Genomic DNA, 15,106 nt, shown 5'->3' with positions numbered 1-15,106 from the left:
AGTCGGCTAACGAGCGTCCCTGACCAACATGTGCAGCTGTAGCGCTTCTTTGTTGTTCCTAAAGTGGCTCTTTAGAAGTCTAGGCCAGCATTTCCCTCTCTTCCTTACAGTTTCTTGCTTTCTCTCTTTTTATTACAAGAATGAATGAAGCAGACTGTGATTACAGTAAAGCTAAATCTGTGGCCCTTGGAAGGAATTTGTATTGATGATTTCATGTTGGTCATTGACAGGGTTTGGGGCTGGTGGTGACCGGGACGATGCCTGTCTTTAATCTCACTATGGATGGAAACTCTCAGGTATTTCTCCATCATCATCATCATCATCACCACCACACCATCAGTGTCAGCATCTCTAGGGCTGGACAATGTGATAATGATATTGGCATTGTGATAATTGTTTGTTTTTATCACAGTAAACTTTTCTGAGGTATCGTCAGTATTATAACCATTACAGACTCTGATTAGAAGCCCCTGATTTGATGTTAAAATTTTGTATTGAATGTTTAGAAAATATTTTGTTCAGAATTTTTTATTTTCTCTCCTTTTAGTGGTAAATTACTACCATACAGTGTAATGATATTAAAACGTTTCACAAAATGAAAAGTAACACAAAATTGCCAAAACAAACAGTTGACAAAAAATATATAGATGGTACCACTGGTGCATCAGAGAAATGATATCACATGTCATCATCATCATCGTCATCATTATCATCATCAGTGTCATCATCATATACTTTATAAACTGCTGGCAAATGCTGTGAATCAACCTATAGACTTGATCACTGGACTAAATAATTACTAATAAATAAAACCATTGTTTGGTAATGCAGATTGGTGTCACTGCTGTTTATTTTTAAGATTTTGTGCCAGATGTGGCAGATGAGCTTCGGTACACTGGCACTCCTTTCTCAGTCTGATTGTAGTGTGGTGTTTGTACAGAATCAGCTGATCCTGGGAGTGATGGGCGTGGACGTTCACCTGGACGAACTGAAGAGGCTCGCACCGCGCTATAACGTGAGCTTGGCTCTTACAGAATGATCACACTTCCTGCTTTAGCCACATTCTCAGAAGATCTGAACACCTAAGCTCACTGCGTGAACAGTATATGTGGCCAGTGTTTGGTCTTCCAGAATATTTTACAGAACAGCAGCTTATAGAAACACTATCAATGCACATTGACCACTTTTGGGAAATTTGCTTAACATTTGCAAAACTGATAGAAATGTTCATTTTTTTTTTTTTTTTTTTGTAGCTGGGAGCCAATGGCTACATTTTTGCCATCGACCCAAACGGATATCTGCTGCTTCACCCAAACCTGCAGACCAAGGTGATGAGCACGACAGTGTCTGAGCAAAAGACTGACTGTGGCTAAGTGAAGTGAACCGAACTGGTGTTTGTTCTGGTCCTGTAGAGCAAACAGTGCTATCACTCGCTAGGCTCTCGTCTTACGGGAGAAGGGGAGTGAAACCGGAATACCTCTGATCACCATGAACTCACGCTTCTTCCACACACAATTCAACAACCTCAGATTAGTGTGATCAGCATGGATGTGATAGTTGGGAGGTTTCTTCCAAATTTAACATCATTTCATTTGGCTTGTCGTTTTTTATTATTTATACGTACTGCCAATGTGTGATCGGTGTGAAGGGATTATGGGATCGATTATGGACAATGCACGTTTTTTTTTTTTTGACTTGTCGGACAAAATGACTCCATCCAACACATTTTATAATTAAGACGCAGGGAAGCTGAATTCATTCTGCTTTCTAATGAGGTTAATGTGGGTCATGTGATCTTATTACACCGTGCCAACTGTGGATAATCGGTGACTTTGTAATGTCAACATATTCACTACAATGTAAAATGGGCGGAGCTAATTTTGAGTGAAGCTGCATGATCACCAATCACGAGGCTGATGTTATTCATTCCTGGGTTTGATTGGTGAGTTCAGATGGGGTAGTGCTTTTCCTTCAAACTCTTTTTGAAGGGATTTTACACCTGATTACAGCAGACATTAGATAATTCGTAGATGTGCTTAGCCAAGGCAGGAAGAGTTTGAAACTGGGAAACACCAAAACAATATCAGACCCTGAACATAAGAATGCAGGTCACCAGGACAGACATGAAACTGTAAAACATCAACGATTTCACCAAAAATTAATCAAAAAAACAGGTGGGTTATGGTCATGGCAGAAACCGAGGAAAAAACACAGGAAGTAAACAACAAGCTTCTGTTCTGCAATGCATTTCTGTTCTCAGGTGGTGGACCTGCCTGAACCCGTGACACTGGACTTCTTAGATGCTGAAGTGGAAGACAGCAATAAACAGGAGGTATAAACACGAACAAAAACAGTAACAGGACCAGAAATGTTTCCTCTGTGAGATTCGGGTTCCTTTAGATCAAGTTTCCATGAATTACACTAGTCTCACTGAGACACTAAAGACTGGAGTGAAATGCAGATCTGCTACTGTTCAGCTTTTGATTTACTTATTCACTGACTTTAATTGTAGTTATTCTTACTGTTGGTTTTGCTCAGTAAAATCACTTTCTCTGACTTTTTCTTCTTAAGATCCGAAGGCAGATGATAGACGGCCGAGCAGGTGAGATGACCATCAAGACTCTCGTCAAATCAATGGATGAGGTACATGAATACATTCAAAAGAATTTATATGCTTTGTGTGCATGTGTGGTTTATAAGGTATTGTTATTATTATTATTATTATTATTCCCTGTGTCTAGCGCTATATAGACGAGGCAGTACGGACGTACGCTTGGACCCCCATCAACGACACTGACTACAGGTGAGACCTGCGCTCAGTACAACCAAATTCATAAGATGTTCTAACCGGCATTGTGTTTCTTGGCCTGTTCCACATGCTGTATGTTTTCTTTTGTATGTTTTGATACCAAAATATCCTTGTGAATACGTCCTGTTTTATGGTTTCGCCACTAAGTGATGGGGAGGTATTGTGTTTTCGGGTTGTCCATTTGCCTGTTAATCCGTTCATCTGTCTGTCCGTCTGTTCGAGATTCTTGTCAGCGTGATATCTCAAGAACGAGTGCTTAAATGTTACACGTATATCTTACATATATTAGATGTATGTATTATATATCGCTGGAGCCAGCAGATGAACTGAGTAGATTTTGGAATTGATACAAACAGGGTCAAGGTCACAGCAAGGTCAAATGTCTGAAATACTTTTGCTTCGATAGCTTCCTTCCTGTCTGAAGTATATTTTAAGGGTATTTCAGGCATCCAGATTAGTAACGTGAAGGACTAGGCTTCTTGGTGCCTGAGGCCTCCCCATCCATGCGTGAGAAAGTGAAATGTGCTATGTGTTAAAATCACAAATAAAACTCGCAAAAAATTGAAATAGGTGTAGAAATAAAATATACAGTATAAGGTGGTATGAATATTTGAAATAGGAATGTTTGAAATATTGCGCAGCATCACTTTGGCAGACGATTCACTACTTAACAAGTTTGTATTAACATTTTTTCTCTGATTTTTTTTTTCAGCTAATTTGTGTTTTTATATTTAAATATTGTGTTTAAGGTTATGAACTGTTATTCTATGTATTGGTTTATTTATTTCAGCACTTGTCATGATCTAGTGTTATATCAGCATATCTTCACACCATTGTTTAAAGATGTTAGGATGCCTCACTTATCAGGTTCCCCACCTCTGTTCAGGAATGGTTTGTTCCAGTTTGTCACAGACTCCCCCTAATGTTTTCTTGCCTTGTGTGTGCTGTGTGTGATGCGCTGTTGCCCCCTGCAGTCTGGGCCTGGTACTGCCTTCATACAGCGAGTACTACATCCAGGCTGACCTGAGTGACGTCATGCTCCAGCTGCAGTGTGAGTTAAAAAGAGGCTAAAGCGGTTGATCGTTATGACCATGTCGCAATATAGTACTGACATCACATAAGCCTGTGGGTGTGTTGATAGTCTGTTGCATTGCCATGCTCAAAAATTCTTCAAATGAATGCAGAATTATTTTTGAGTATGGCAATATGAAAAATATATTAAAATAAACTGATGAACCCTTTATCTGTAACACATCAATGGCATGGCAGCTGCACAAACTAATTAATCAGTTTTGGTGTATCTGCATGTCCTTTCAGAAAAACTGTATCAGCACAAGCATGGTCTAGATTCAGCATTATGGAACTGATGAACTTTTAGCATTCTCTATTATTACAGAGGTTTTCAGTGGATAATATTGTTTTCAGTGGAAAAAGCTGCATGGTTTATAGAAAATCATTTTAGACATGAGATGAGTGAACAAAGGCTGGAAGTCTCTCAGATTTGACAACCTGAGACTTGACTTGGCAATCTGTAGCACTTTTTTTCCACTTTAAAAGCACTGAATTTGCCAGAGAACTCATTGTCATCGATTAGAAACCTGATGCTGAACTTGATACTGAATCATTATTTAAAGCGGATATCTTAGCGAAGTGTGATCTATCGAAAGCTTGTACCTCATATCATGCTGATTTTTCTGGTATAATCTGGCATCTAGACAGTTTTTTCAATAAGCCATATCGAATGTCTTCTGTCCGTTTAACGCGCTCTCTCTGTCTCTACAGATCTGCAGTCTCTGCTGCCCAGCTCTTTCGATTCAGCTGGACATGTCTTCCTGGCCCCGAGGTACTGGCATCAGTGCACTGCGTGTATGTGTGTGTGTGTGTGTGTGTGTGTGTGTGTGGGAGAGAGAAGCTGAATTGAGAGGTATGTGTGACTGTGAGTGTGAGAGTGCTAGACTGTGAGGGAATGCTATAACGGCTGTATTTTTTTTTCCTCCTCTGCAGAGAATACTGCAAGCGCCTGCACATCGCCGAGAACAACACCCAGTTTCTGGAGAGCTTCCTGTCGCTGATGGTGGAGATCACACCAGAGACAGAGGACTGTGCGTACCTCTCCATCTCCCTCTCCCTCATACATATATATATATATTTATATATCTTTACCTCATCTATCACACTTCTGACCATGAATATACTGAGAAGTAATTAAACTTACTGCTGCGACTAGTTTTACTACTAATTAGTGGCTGACTGATCTGTTTGTTGGCAGATATTAATGCTTCATAGACTTACTATTATGTGTTAATGTCTCTACAAACATATTGTTTTATTTTAAACAATCCCCAAACACACTGCTGAGCACTAGGGGGCACTAATCACTAAGAAAGCCAGTGACAAGCGACACTAAAAATAGCTCAGGCATGATACATGTTGTTTAGAACCTCGAAATGGTATGAGTAACAGATCGTTCTCATTGTTTGGCTTCCTCCTATTGATTTAATAAAAACAGGAGAGAGATTGATGTATACAATATCAACACGAGCGCAGCAGCAGTCCTGCAGGTCTGATTGATCTGTAATGGTTTTGTATTTTTGGAACAGGTGACCAAGGCCTGATTCACAATGCCATTTTGGATTCAGGGATCATCTGGCAGCTGGCCACCAAGGCTTGGAAGAACAAGGACCTGAACACGTGAGGAGATTTAAAAGATAGCATTGAGAAATGTTTCTAAAATAACGATGTTGATCCACCTCACATATTTTTAATCTCATTACCCCTCTGGAATCAGGATTATTTAGGAGAATTGCGATGCTGATTTACTCTGCTAGAAATAACATTTAACAAATAACAAAGTTTGCTAAATGTTCCTGGTGTGAGCTCATTTCATTACAAATTGCACAAACACTGTTGATCTTGGAATAAAAGCGATTAAAGATTTAATCAAAGATTTTAAATGTTTGTGTAGATATAAGCTGTCACTTTTATTATTCTGGACATGCTTGGACATGTACTGTATAAATAAATGCTGTTGATTTAGAATAAAAGCGGTCTTTCGGGCAGGTATGGCTTCCTGGCGTTGTTCGCGTCCACTGATGGAGGTGTGACGAGAGTGTATCCAAACACGTGAGTGTGTAAAAAGAAGTGAAGAGTTTGGTGAGAAATTTAGATTTGGTTGACTGTCTGCTTGGTGTGAACGTGTGTGTGTGTGCGTGTGTGTGTTTGACGTTGTCTCTTTCAGAGCGGCAGAATCTTGGGATGAAGACTTAGAGCCTCTGAATTCCAACTTCTACCGCCGCAGCCTGGACAATAAGGGCTACATCTTCAGAGCCCCAACACGCACGTGTGAGTCACACACTGCAGTCCCATGCTGAAGTCACATGATCACATGCAGGATGTTGTGTAGTGTTATTTCAGTTCCAACACTATAGCAAAATAAGTCTCTTTATTTTCATAGGCGTTACTTCCATTCCCACGCAGCGTCCGTTGCACAGGTCAGATCACAGGCCCATCTGTACTCGCGCTCGGAGAGCAGGCAGCTGAGGGCACTTACTGTATACAGAACAAGTCCAGAACTGTTGTAGAAACACTAATTCAAGAGCGTGGAAAAACACATTGTGGTTGAGACGCATGAATGTACATGACCAGTGTGTAAAAATAGTGTAACCGATGCACACATGCAATAATGAATTGTAACATGTGTTTTCATTTTGTGATCTTTGACCTGCAGCCTTGGAGGATCCTGTAATCACAGAGAACGGCACGGTGGGGATCCTGGTCACAACTGCTGTGGAGGTTACGGTGCAAGGCAAAACCCTGAAACCAGCAGGTGTGTGTGTGAGTGTGTGTGTGAGTGTGTGTGACTGTGTACTTCTAAGTATCTTCCCACGACCTTATGGGTAAAATCCTTCTGTGTTCTCTTAGGTTTTTGTTAAGCAGAAGTGACAGGGTTTAGGAATGTTATTGTAATGTAATGTCTGTAAATGTATGTTTAACTGTACCTGGAGGAAACCCCCAAGCATGGGGAGAACTTGCAAGCTCCGTGCACACAGGGCAGAGGCGGGATTCGAGCCCCCAACCCTGGAGGTGCAAGGCAACAGTGCATTGCAGTGTAGCTGGAAGTCTAATCTAGCTAATCAGTAACGGAAGTTCATTTCACTCAAAATCTTTACCATAAACACTCACCTGAAATCTTCATACCCATGCTTCAAATGACAATCTTAAGACACTTTTTAAACAATTCTCCAGAATAGTATTCTGTATTTGTTATTCCTTATATAAGTATTCCTTATAATTATTCCTTATTTAAACATTAAATGTGGAACTATTTATCATCTTCCTCATCACTTTTTGAGGAGATTCTGTCTTCAGACCTAGCAAGGCAGGATCTGGGAGTGTTGCTTTTGCCACCACACTGTGATGTGAAAATTCTGGTTTTCCTCATAATGTCTCAGCGTTCATAAGCAAACTTTAGCTGCTGATTGGTGACTGTGTGTGTGTGTGTGTGTGTGTGTGTGTTCACTCGTGTAATTAGTGGTGGGGGTTAAGCTGGATTTGGAGGCGTGGGTCGACAAGTTCAAGATTCTGGCCAGCAACGTGTCTGACAGCAGGCAAGGCTCTCACAAGGTAGGATGGAAACACACTGGACTCGGTTATTAGTAAAGAATATAAATCTGTGAAACTACTCGCTCATCCTTTTTGTATGTCTGTGTGTGTGTGTGTGTGTGTGTGTGTGTGTGTGTGTGTGTGTGTGTATATTACAGTGCGGTCCTTCCAGATCCTGTGAGATGGACTGTGAGGTCAACAGTGATGTAAGTGATGTAGCTTTGGTTTCATTGCTTTTTTTTTTTTTTAAACATTCAGTAGATGCTTCGTTCCTTCTCAGCTAACCCCGCTGATCTTTCAGGATCTGCTCTGCTACCTGATTGATGACGGCGGCTTTCTGGTGATGTCTAATCAGAAAGACCACTGGAAAAAGGTATTATGCTCTTGAAATGAGCTGTTTTCTGATTATAAATAGACACAAGTTGCAACCTTGTATTATACTGCAAAACCTTATGTCAAGACCAAATCTGTAATTTGAATTTTAACAGAACGAAAAATGAGTAAGAGTAATGCGTAATATTAGAGAATGTCTAGTGCTGTCAGTTAAACAGATGTGACCGAATGAGTCGTGCTGTTGTTTAGAGGGATGTTAATAGATTAAGGAGTCTGGCCCCTGTGAGATATTAGAACCAATGATTAGACCATTTCTGAGTACACCAGGTTACACTTACATCCTAGAAACTCTCTACGCTAATCTAACCCTCTTCTTTGGTTCTCACTCCTTCCCTCTCTCTCTCCCTCTCTCCCTCTCTCTCTCTCTCTCTCTCTCTCTCTCTCTCTCAGGTCGGATTGTTTTTCGGCGATGTAGATCCCTACCTAATGCACGCGCTCTATAATAACTCCATCTACGCGCGGAGGCAGACGTTCCAGTACCAATCGACATGTGAGCCGACGGCCAGCAGCCGCACAGGAGCTGCACCACGTCACTTCATTGTGGTAAGTTTGAGAGAAATGACGTGTGTGTGTGTGTGTGTGTGTGTGTGTGTGGCAGAGTTACTGAAAAGCCTCTCTTTAGTCATCAGTTGAAGGTCTTTACATTGCTAGTGCATCGGGTCATGATAACTTTTTACACTGCTGTGGTGTCCAGGTTTTACATTTCTCTCTGGCTTCTTTCTGCACTGACCTGCCACAAAATCCAGCCATGTGAAGTTCATGATGTCCAGCCCTGTACCTCCATCACTTGTTCTGCTCATCTGTTTCTCTCTTTTACAGCCCTCCATTGCTGACTTGCTCAATTTGGCCTGGTGGACATCTGCAGTTGCTTGGTAAGTCTCAAAATGAAACCTCTATACATGAGCCACTATTCATATCTACAGTATATACGTGTTTACATAATCCAGTAGAACCTGTAGATCTGAGGTTATTGTTTGTGTATGCGAAGAAATATTGGATTTGTTCCTTTTCCAGGTCTGTACTGCAGCAGCTCTTCTACGGCCTTGCGTACAACACCTGGTTTAACACGGGTCAGTGTGTCTCGCTGCATTCTGATTAGGATGCCAGCACTTACGTACTCACGTTGTGCTCTGACCTTCAGCCATTATGTTCTTTTTTTGTAGAGCAATGCAAAAACAGGTTTTTTTTGTATACATAAAGCTTTGTGCTCAGTGTTTGGTTGCACCAGCTGGATGTAAAAAAGTTGAGTGTAAGCCTTCCACTGGGCTTAGCTATGTCCAGCCTCATGATAAAACTAGGACTAGGCGCAGCTACACCCAGCGTAGACGATGCGCATCCACGCTTACATATTCTACGGCCACGCCATTCATGTTGCTATGGCTACAAACTTACATTTACTGGCGCCAACAAATAGATTAAAAATGACTGCTGAGCCGAAGAAGCGAAAATTAAATTACTCAGATTGTGAAACAAGGAAAATGATCAAACTCTACAGTAACATATGCATATTTGAGTATGCAAACAAAACAATGCCTAACTTTAATAAGAAAAAACGAGACGTCTGGCAGATGATAACAGCGGCCGTCAACGGAGCAGAGGGTGGATTAGGAAGTTGGACAGTTGACAAAGTGAAGAAAATATGGAAAGACCTTCTTCGGGCAGCCAGGAGAGACTCTCGCCTCGATGTATCACCCAGCGTGCTGTTCTTCTGCTGACATTCACCATATCAGAGACTGTATTTTGGAAAGATCCACTGGCAAAAAAATCGAAGAGAAATTAGCACCTGCAGTGCTGGGGACAGAGCTCCGTTCCTATCCGGTGCATTTTGCCACTGCGGTGAGAGCTCGTCAATTAATTCCAACAATTCAGCCCTGCTGAAACGTAATCTTCCACTAAGTTCTCTATCTCCATGTATATCAAGAGGATTGGTGCGGTCTCTTATTACTCTGAAAGCCCATATATATGTAGCCTGTATATTAGATGTGCCATTGAATCAATATTTTTATTTTCTCCTTGGAAACTAGTCAAGACTTTTCACTTTACACCTACCTTTGACCAGGCGTAAGATTTAGTCTCAGCTGTAACACTGTGCCTAGACGGTGCAACAGGTATTCATTCTACGTAGGACTTAAGGCACATTTTATGTCCAGCCTAGTCTTATAACCGGGTGTCATCCAGCTGGTGCAACCGGCCCCCGACATCTTTAAAGATTGTATTTCTATGACCTACTTTTTTTTTTTTTTAATTTGAGCCAAGAAAGGAGATGTTAGTGTCCCATTTGATTACAGAGATGAAGAACAAATACACAGGAAGTGTTAGTAAATAGCTGTTCTGTGGTTGCAGGTGATTTTGCTTTTGCTGAAGGTACAGAAACCAGAGGAAGCAGCAGCTGTGTGACTATTCAGAGCCAGTTCTTCTTCACCAACACCACCAACTCGTTCAACGTGCTGCAGGACTGTGGCAACTGCTCCAGGTACAAAGCACACTTTAAGCGACTCCGTCTTACATGTGGACACCACTCTTTTCAATCCATCCTCCAGTTTATAATTTACATTAGATGCTGTACTGTCAAGGTTCTTACTGGGAGAGTTCATTTAGTCAGAGAAGTTGCTAGAATATTGTTTAAAGTGGACATGTTAAGAGGAATCATTCTGAGTCTACAGCAGTTGGAAATAACACTTTGCCTGATTCTTGCTTTTCATGTTTTAATCTTTCATTTTTGATCATCTTAAAAATTGCAAGTGACACAATGTACAGTGTCCTTTGTTTCACTGCAGATTATTCCATGCCAAGAAGATAGAAAACACCAACCTGCTGTTCGTGGTGGCCGAAACTCTTCCCTGCAGCTCCTGCGAGATTGAAAAGCTCACACAAGTCAGGATGGAGTGTATCCTTCCAATCTTCACACTGTCTGCTGCACCTCCATTTAATAACACATAATAAACACTTTCTCACACATTTAAGGCGTTAAGGTGAGGATCAGGATTTAGACTGATATTTCATCAACAATGAAATGTAGGGGAAAGTTGGTTTAATTAGGATGGAATAGTGTTGGCACAGTAAAGTGCACCTGATCTCCTAAAATTGCTGTATATTCTTTGGCTTTTATACCATCATGCAGAACATTTATCGTATCTAATGATGACGGGTTTCTTTGCTTTTTTAAATCATTGCAGTTGTTGCTTTCATTTTATTAAATTAAACTTGGTTAGTCTTTAATTTTCTTTCTTTTGAATAAATAAGATTACATTTTATATTTAGATATCATTTTGAAAAGCAATCTCTCTCTAAACATTTTATGGCCAGTGAAAAGAATAAACATGACGTTTAGAGCTTTTCCTTAATGGGATCTGTCCAGTTCAGGAGGAAATTCCCTGTGACGTGTTGAGCTCTGCCCGATATCGGAAAGGGCCGGAGAAGTGCTTTGATTACAATGCTATGGTAAAATTGTTGGTCTTGGTGATTCTGTCCTTTTTGCTATTCCTCTATTCTCTCTGTGTCCTTTTAACTCTCTTCATCTGTCGTCTCTCTTTTTCTTCTCTCTCACTCAGTCTTGTTGTGTAAGATTTAACTTCTCACTGTGGTTGCTTTGTGACCATCACAAGCTGTTTATATTTTTGTGGTAATTTTTTTGGTAATCATTTTTGGCTGCACATTTTCCCAGGCCCTGAACCTCTTAGTTGACCAGGCAAATTTGGTAAAATTCTTTGGACTAAATCCTGAAGAGTTTGCGTTTGTATTTCGTCAGCTCATTAAGACTGCCTGCTTTATGTGAAAACAAAAAATGGTGTATATATAAAACTTTATATCTACAGTGACACTGAATGTGTTTTAACTGGTTACTATTTCAAATGATGCTTAAAATTTCTCAGTTAATTTTTTTCAGCTTTTCAGTGTAATCCCTATATATGCATATCTCTCTCTTTCTGTTCCTCAGGAGAACACGTCGGAGTGTGGGCGGGCTCACTCTTTGCGCTGTCCAATCGGGATCCTCATCTGGGTCCAGTTAACGTTGCTTTACCTCGCTGTTCGATCTTAAGCCTCTCTGTTCACCCAGCTCCCTTCTACACTCGTAAAACTTCCGTAATCCCTGCTGCTTCTCCGCTCTTATTCTCCTCTTCAGTGCTTCTTTTCGCTTCTGCTGTCTTCCCAGAATTCCCTTGGTCCTTTTGCCCTATTCTGAAGTGCTTTGATATTCTCAACACATCCAGATGGGTTGATTGAGATGCTGTGTGTCTTAGTAACCTGTCATTGTGCATATCTTCTACAGACTATTCTGGGTCTTATATTTAAGGAGAGTTTTTTAAAAAAAATAATTTTGCTAAACAGGTTGCCGTAAAAGCAAATAATGTAAGTGTGTGTCAAACCTGCTTGCCAAATCCAGCATTATATATATATATAGATATATATACATATATACATATATATGACAACATGGGCGTTGGATCTTGATCAGTGTTTACAATCATGCTTATAGATTAGTTTAGTCTTTTTTTTTTTTTTTTTTTGCTAAATGTCTTGATCTTTATTAGCATTGCTATCATACCAGGGATTTGTGGTTGTGGTGTTTTAAATTTATCCCTTATTATGACTGTATTCTCTGCTTGGAGGTAAAATGACATTGGAGGTAAAATGACCAGATATATCAAGAATGTCTAAAAGGCATATTGTGTGCACAAATCTAAACGACTGCCTGGTTTGCTACCCAACAGTGCCTTGGTGCACTTAGTCCTCCCATTGGACAGACACAGCGTACTTGAGTTTGGCCAATCGTGAGTAAATGTCAGAAGAGTGATTGGTTATAAATGCTCAGAGTACCATGAAAAAATCTTTGAAAAATAACAGTAATATCGCTGCCCTTCATTTCAGTACAGTTGAGGACTTCCCCTCAAGTCTGTAAAGTGTGCACCACGTAGGTCACAAACAAATGGGCTGGAAATTCTATCAGGTGTCATGAATTAATGGAGTTTTATGCTAGTTCTTGAAAGTAGAATATTAAGTAATTTAGAAACTTATTCCTTTAACATTTTTGCACATTCTGATTTTGCCGTCTGAGGAACTGATTAGCCATGATATGACATAATCACTAGCCTTTTATTTTTTCATTTCTTCAGTTCGATAGATCATTCAGCATAAATTGATCTTTGTATAGATTTTAACCCCATACAGTAATATAGTGTGTCCCAAAAGTCTTCATACAAAGGAGAAATTAACACTTTTTAGCAAAATGTCTTCCAAAATTTTTCATTTTTAGTTTATATTACATATAATTTTCCAGATAGACTTTAAGAACGTATTGAAATCATTCTGATGGCTGGATGGGGAAGCTGTCGCAAGGTTGCGATCGACTTTAACAGGAAACACGGGAAGCACATCACACACCACGCTGTCGCCAAACTTATTAACAAATTCAAAAAGACTGAACGTGTTGCGGACCAACCGAGAGGTGGACGTCCACGAGCATCCACTGACGAAGGCAGGACCGACGTGCTGCTGGCAAACACAGTCCCCTGTGTGTGGAGACTTTTGGGACACGGTGCAGAATAACTCTTATACTCGGCTAGCTGTGTAACGTCAGAACACCACTGCTGTTAGATCGAGTTAGCTAGAGGTTTAGACTATGTTAAACCAAACAAATGAAAAAAATGTCAGTGGTAATACAATCTGTTTGCAATTGGCTGATCAAATTGAACTTCTCCCTCTGTTGACCCAGGAAGACTTATCAGAATCGTCCAACACCTTTCACTTGAGCTGATGAAATAATGGAACTCAATTCAGCCGAGGGGAGACGCATTGTTACGAGGGTGCCTTAAAACCAGTATTTGAGTGTAGACTATTGAAAGTTTGCTAGGACATGAATTAATAATAGTTTTTTTGCTTTCGATGAAGTCACCTGGAATATTAATTCTACACTGTTCTCTGCACTTCCTCATCTAACACTCATCTATAAACTTCACTTGAGCTAATGAAGTGAGATGCCTGAAGATGGCAGGTGACGAGGGGAAGTCAATGATTGTGCGTTAAGAAACACAAAAATGATATGTTGTATAGCTCCATGCTCTCTAACACAAACTCCGGGTTCTGTCCTCATGCTTTTCTCTGTCTTTAGGAAAGCGATCTGCTCATGTCCAAGCGTTGTATTCATGTAAATATGAAGCTTCAGAACTATGCTTATCTTACAGAGTTGTAACTTTTTTTTTTTTTTTTTGGATAAGCTGAACGTGTTGTTTTCTCTGCGCATGACGGGAAAGTGTCTGTGCGACTGATGATTCCAGGGCTAATACCAAAATGGTTTCCATTTCATTATGCAGTGCACTGTAGGGCCTAAGGCTAAGCTTTACTAGCCACTCAGCACCCTGTATGGTGCATTAGATGTCAGATAGGGAGCCATTTCAGAGCACAGAACTTCTCCACAGAGCGACAATTGCAGCTTGGAAACTGCCCAAGACTCTGACGTGATAATGTATGTTAAAAAAAAAAAAAAAAAAAAAAAGATTTTGCTTCGTTTTTAAAAGCTTTTTGAGACTTGAGATGAGATTCTGCATGGAAATGTGTATTTACTTGAAGGTTTTTTTCAACATTTAGTCATGCTGATGTTTTATTTAAATGTTTTATTTATGGTATGAGATTCCACAGCTTTAATTCAGGCAGAAGGAGATGTAATCAGTATTTGGTATTAATATGACAAACAGTAACCTTCTGCCTCAGCTCTAGTAAAGAAGGTTTGAGCTTAAAGGGATGACACAGTTATTCAGTTTTCCTTAAATCCAGATCTTTGATTATGTTTGATGGTTTGTGTAGATTTTCAATTGAATTTTGTGTTGAGATGTTTTAATATATAAAATGTTTGAATTAATATCTTTAGATAATTTAAACGTGTAAATGGAGAGACTGAGAAAGTAAGAATGACAGCATGATATCACTTTGTGTGGCTTTTATTTTTGCTTGATGTTCGTATTTTATTAAAAAAGGCTATTTTAAATTATTGTTATTTATTTGCCACTTATGAAATTATGTATACTGTCATTATTATGAAAAAGCTTTTAGAATGGATTTATTAATGTGAATAGTTGTTTGTCTCCCTCTGTTTTTTTTTATTTTCTATTTTTTTTTTTTTTGCTGCTGTGAGGGGGATTTTTTTTTTTCTTCAGTCTTCCGTATTGTTTGTTTTGTACAGATAGCACAAAATGTCTTGAAGCACTAACTTTGTATCATATTATGTCATTCACCTCTTAGAAATTGGAACAAGAAAATGTTTATAAGAGAATTGGTGATAAAGACATTCATATTTTTCACGTCAAA

General features: G+C 39.8%; 1 protein-coding gene across 2 annotated transcripts in view; it reads left to right on the top strand.

Annotated features, from left to right (window-relative positions):
• Positions 1-15,106, top strand: part of cacna2d2b (calcium channel, voltage-dependent, alpha 2/delta subunit 2b) — a 55,654-nt gene extending 40,548 nt beyond the window's left edge. For both annotated transcript variants that reach the window (XM_026935325.3, XM_034314226.2), the window contains exons 16-38: positions 231-296; positions 941-1,015; positions 1,254-1,328; positions 2,261-2,332; positions 2,572-2,643; positions 2,742-2,803; positions 3,784-3,860; positions 4,592-4,652; positions 4,814-4,911; positions 5,410-5,500; positions 5,870-5,932; positions 6,048-6,151; positions 6,537-6,635; positions 7,341-7,432; positions 7,570-7,617; positions 7,713-7,784; positions 8,195-8,347; positions 8,624-8,676; positions 8,819-8,874; positions 10,148-10,277; positions 10,582-10,691; positions 11,163-11,245; positions 11,742-15,106. In XM_026935325.3, the coding sequence (XP_026791126.2) occupies positions 231-296; positions 941-1,015; positions 1,254-1,328; positions 2,261-2,332; positions 2,572-2,643; positions 2,742-2,803; positions 3,784-3,860; positions 4,592-4,652; positions 4,814-4,911; positions 5,410-5,500; positions 5,870-5,932; positions 6,048-6,151; positions 6,537-6,635; positions 7,341-7,432; positions 7,570-7,617; positions 7,713-7,784; positions 8,195-8,347; positions 8,624-8,676; positions 8,819-8,874; positions 10,148-10,277; positions 10,582-10,691; positions 11,163-11,245; positions 11,742-11,843 (1,914 nt within the window). In that variant the 3' untranslated portion in view covers positions 11,844-15,106. The remainder of the gene's footprint in view (positions 1-230; positions 297-940; positions 1,016-1,253; positions 1,329-2,260; positions 2,333-2,571; positions 2,644-2,741; positions 2,804-3,783; positions 3,861-4,591; positions 4,653-4,813; positions 4,912-5,409; positions 5,501-5,869; positions 5,933-6,047; positions 6,152-6,536; positions 6,636-7,340; positions 7,433-7,569; positions 7,618-7,712; positions 7,785-8,194; positions 8,348-8,623; positions 8,677-8,818; positions 8,875-10,147; positions 10,278-10,581; positions 10,692-11,162; positions 11,246-11,741) is intronic.

The sequence above is a fragment of the Pangasianodon hypophthalmus genome, chromosome 20 (genome assembly GCF_027358585.1).
Source record: "Pangasianodon hypophthalmus isolate fPanHyp1 chromosome 20, fPanHyp1.pri, whole genome shotgun sequence".
Taxonomy (NCBI): Eukaryota; Metazoa; Chordata; class Actinopteri; order Siluriformes; family Pangasiidae; genus Pangasianodon; species Pangasianodon hypophthalmus.
This window is presented reverse-complemented; position numbering and strand designations above follow the sequence as displayed.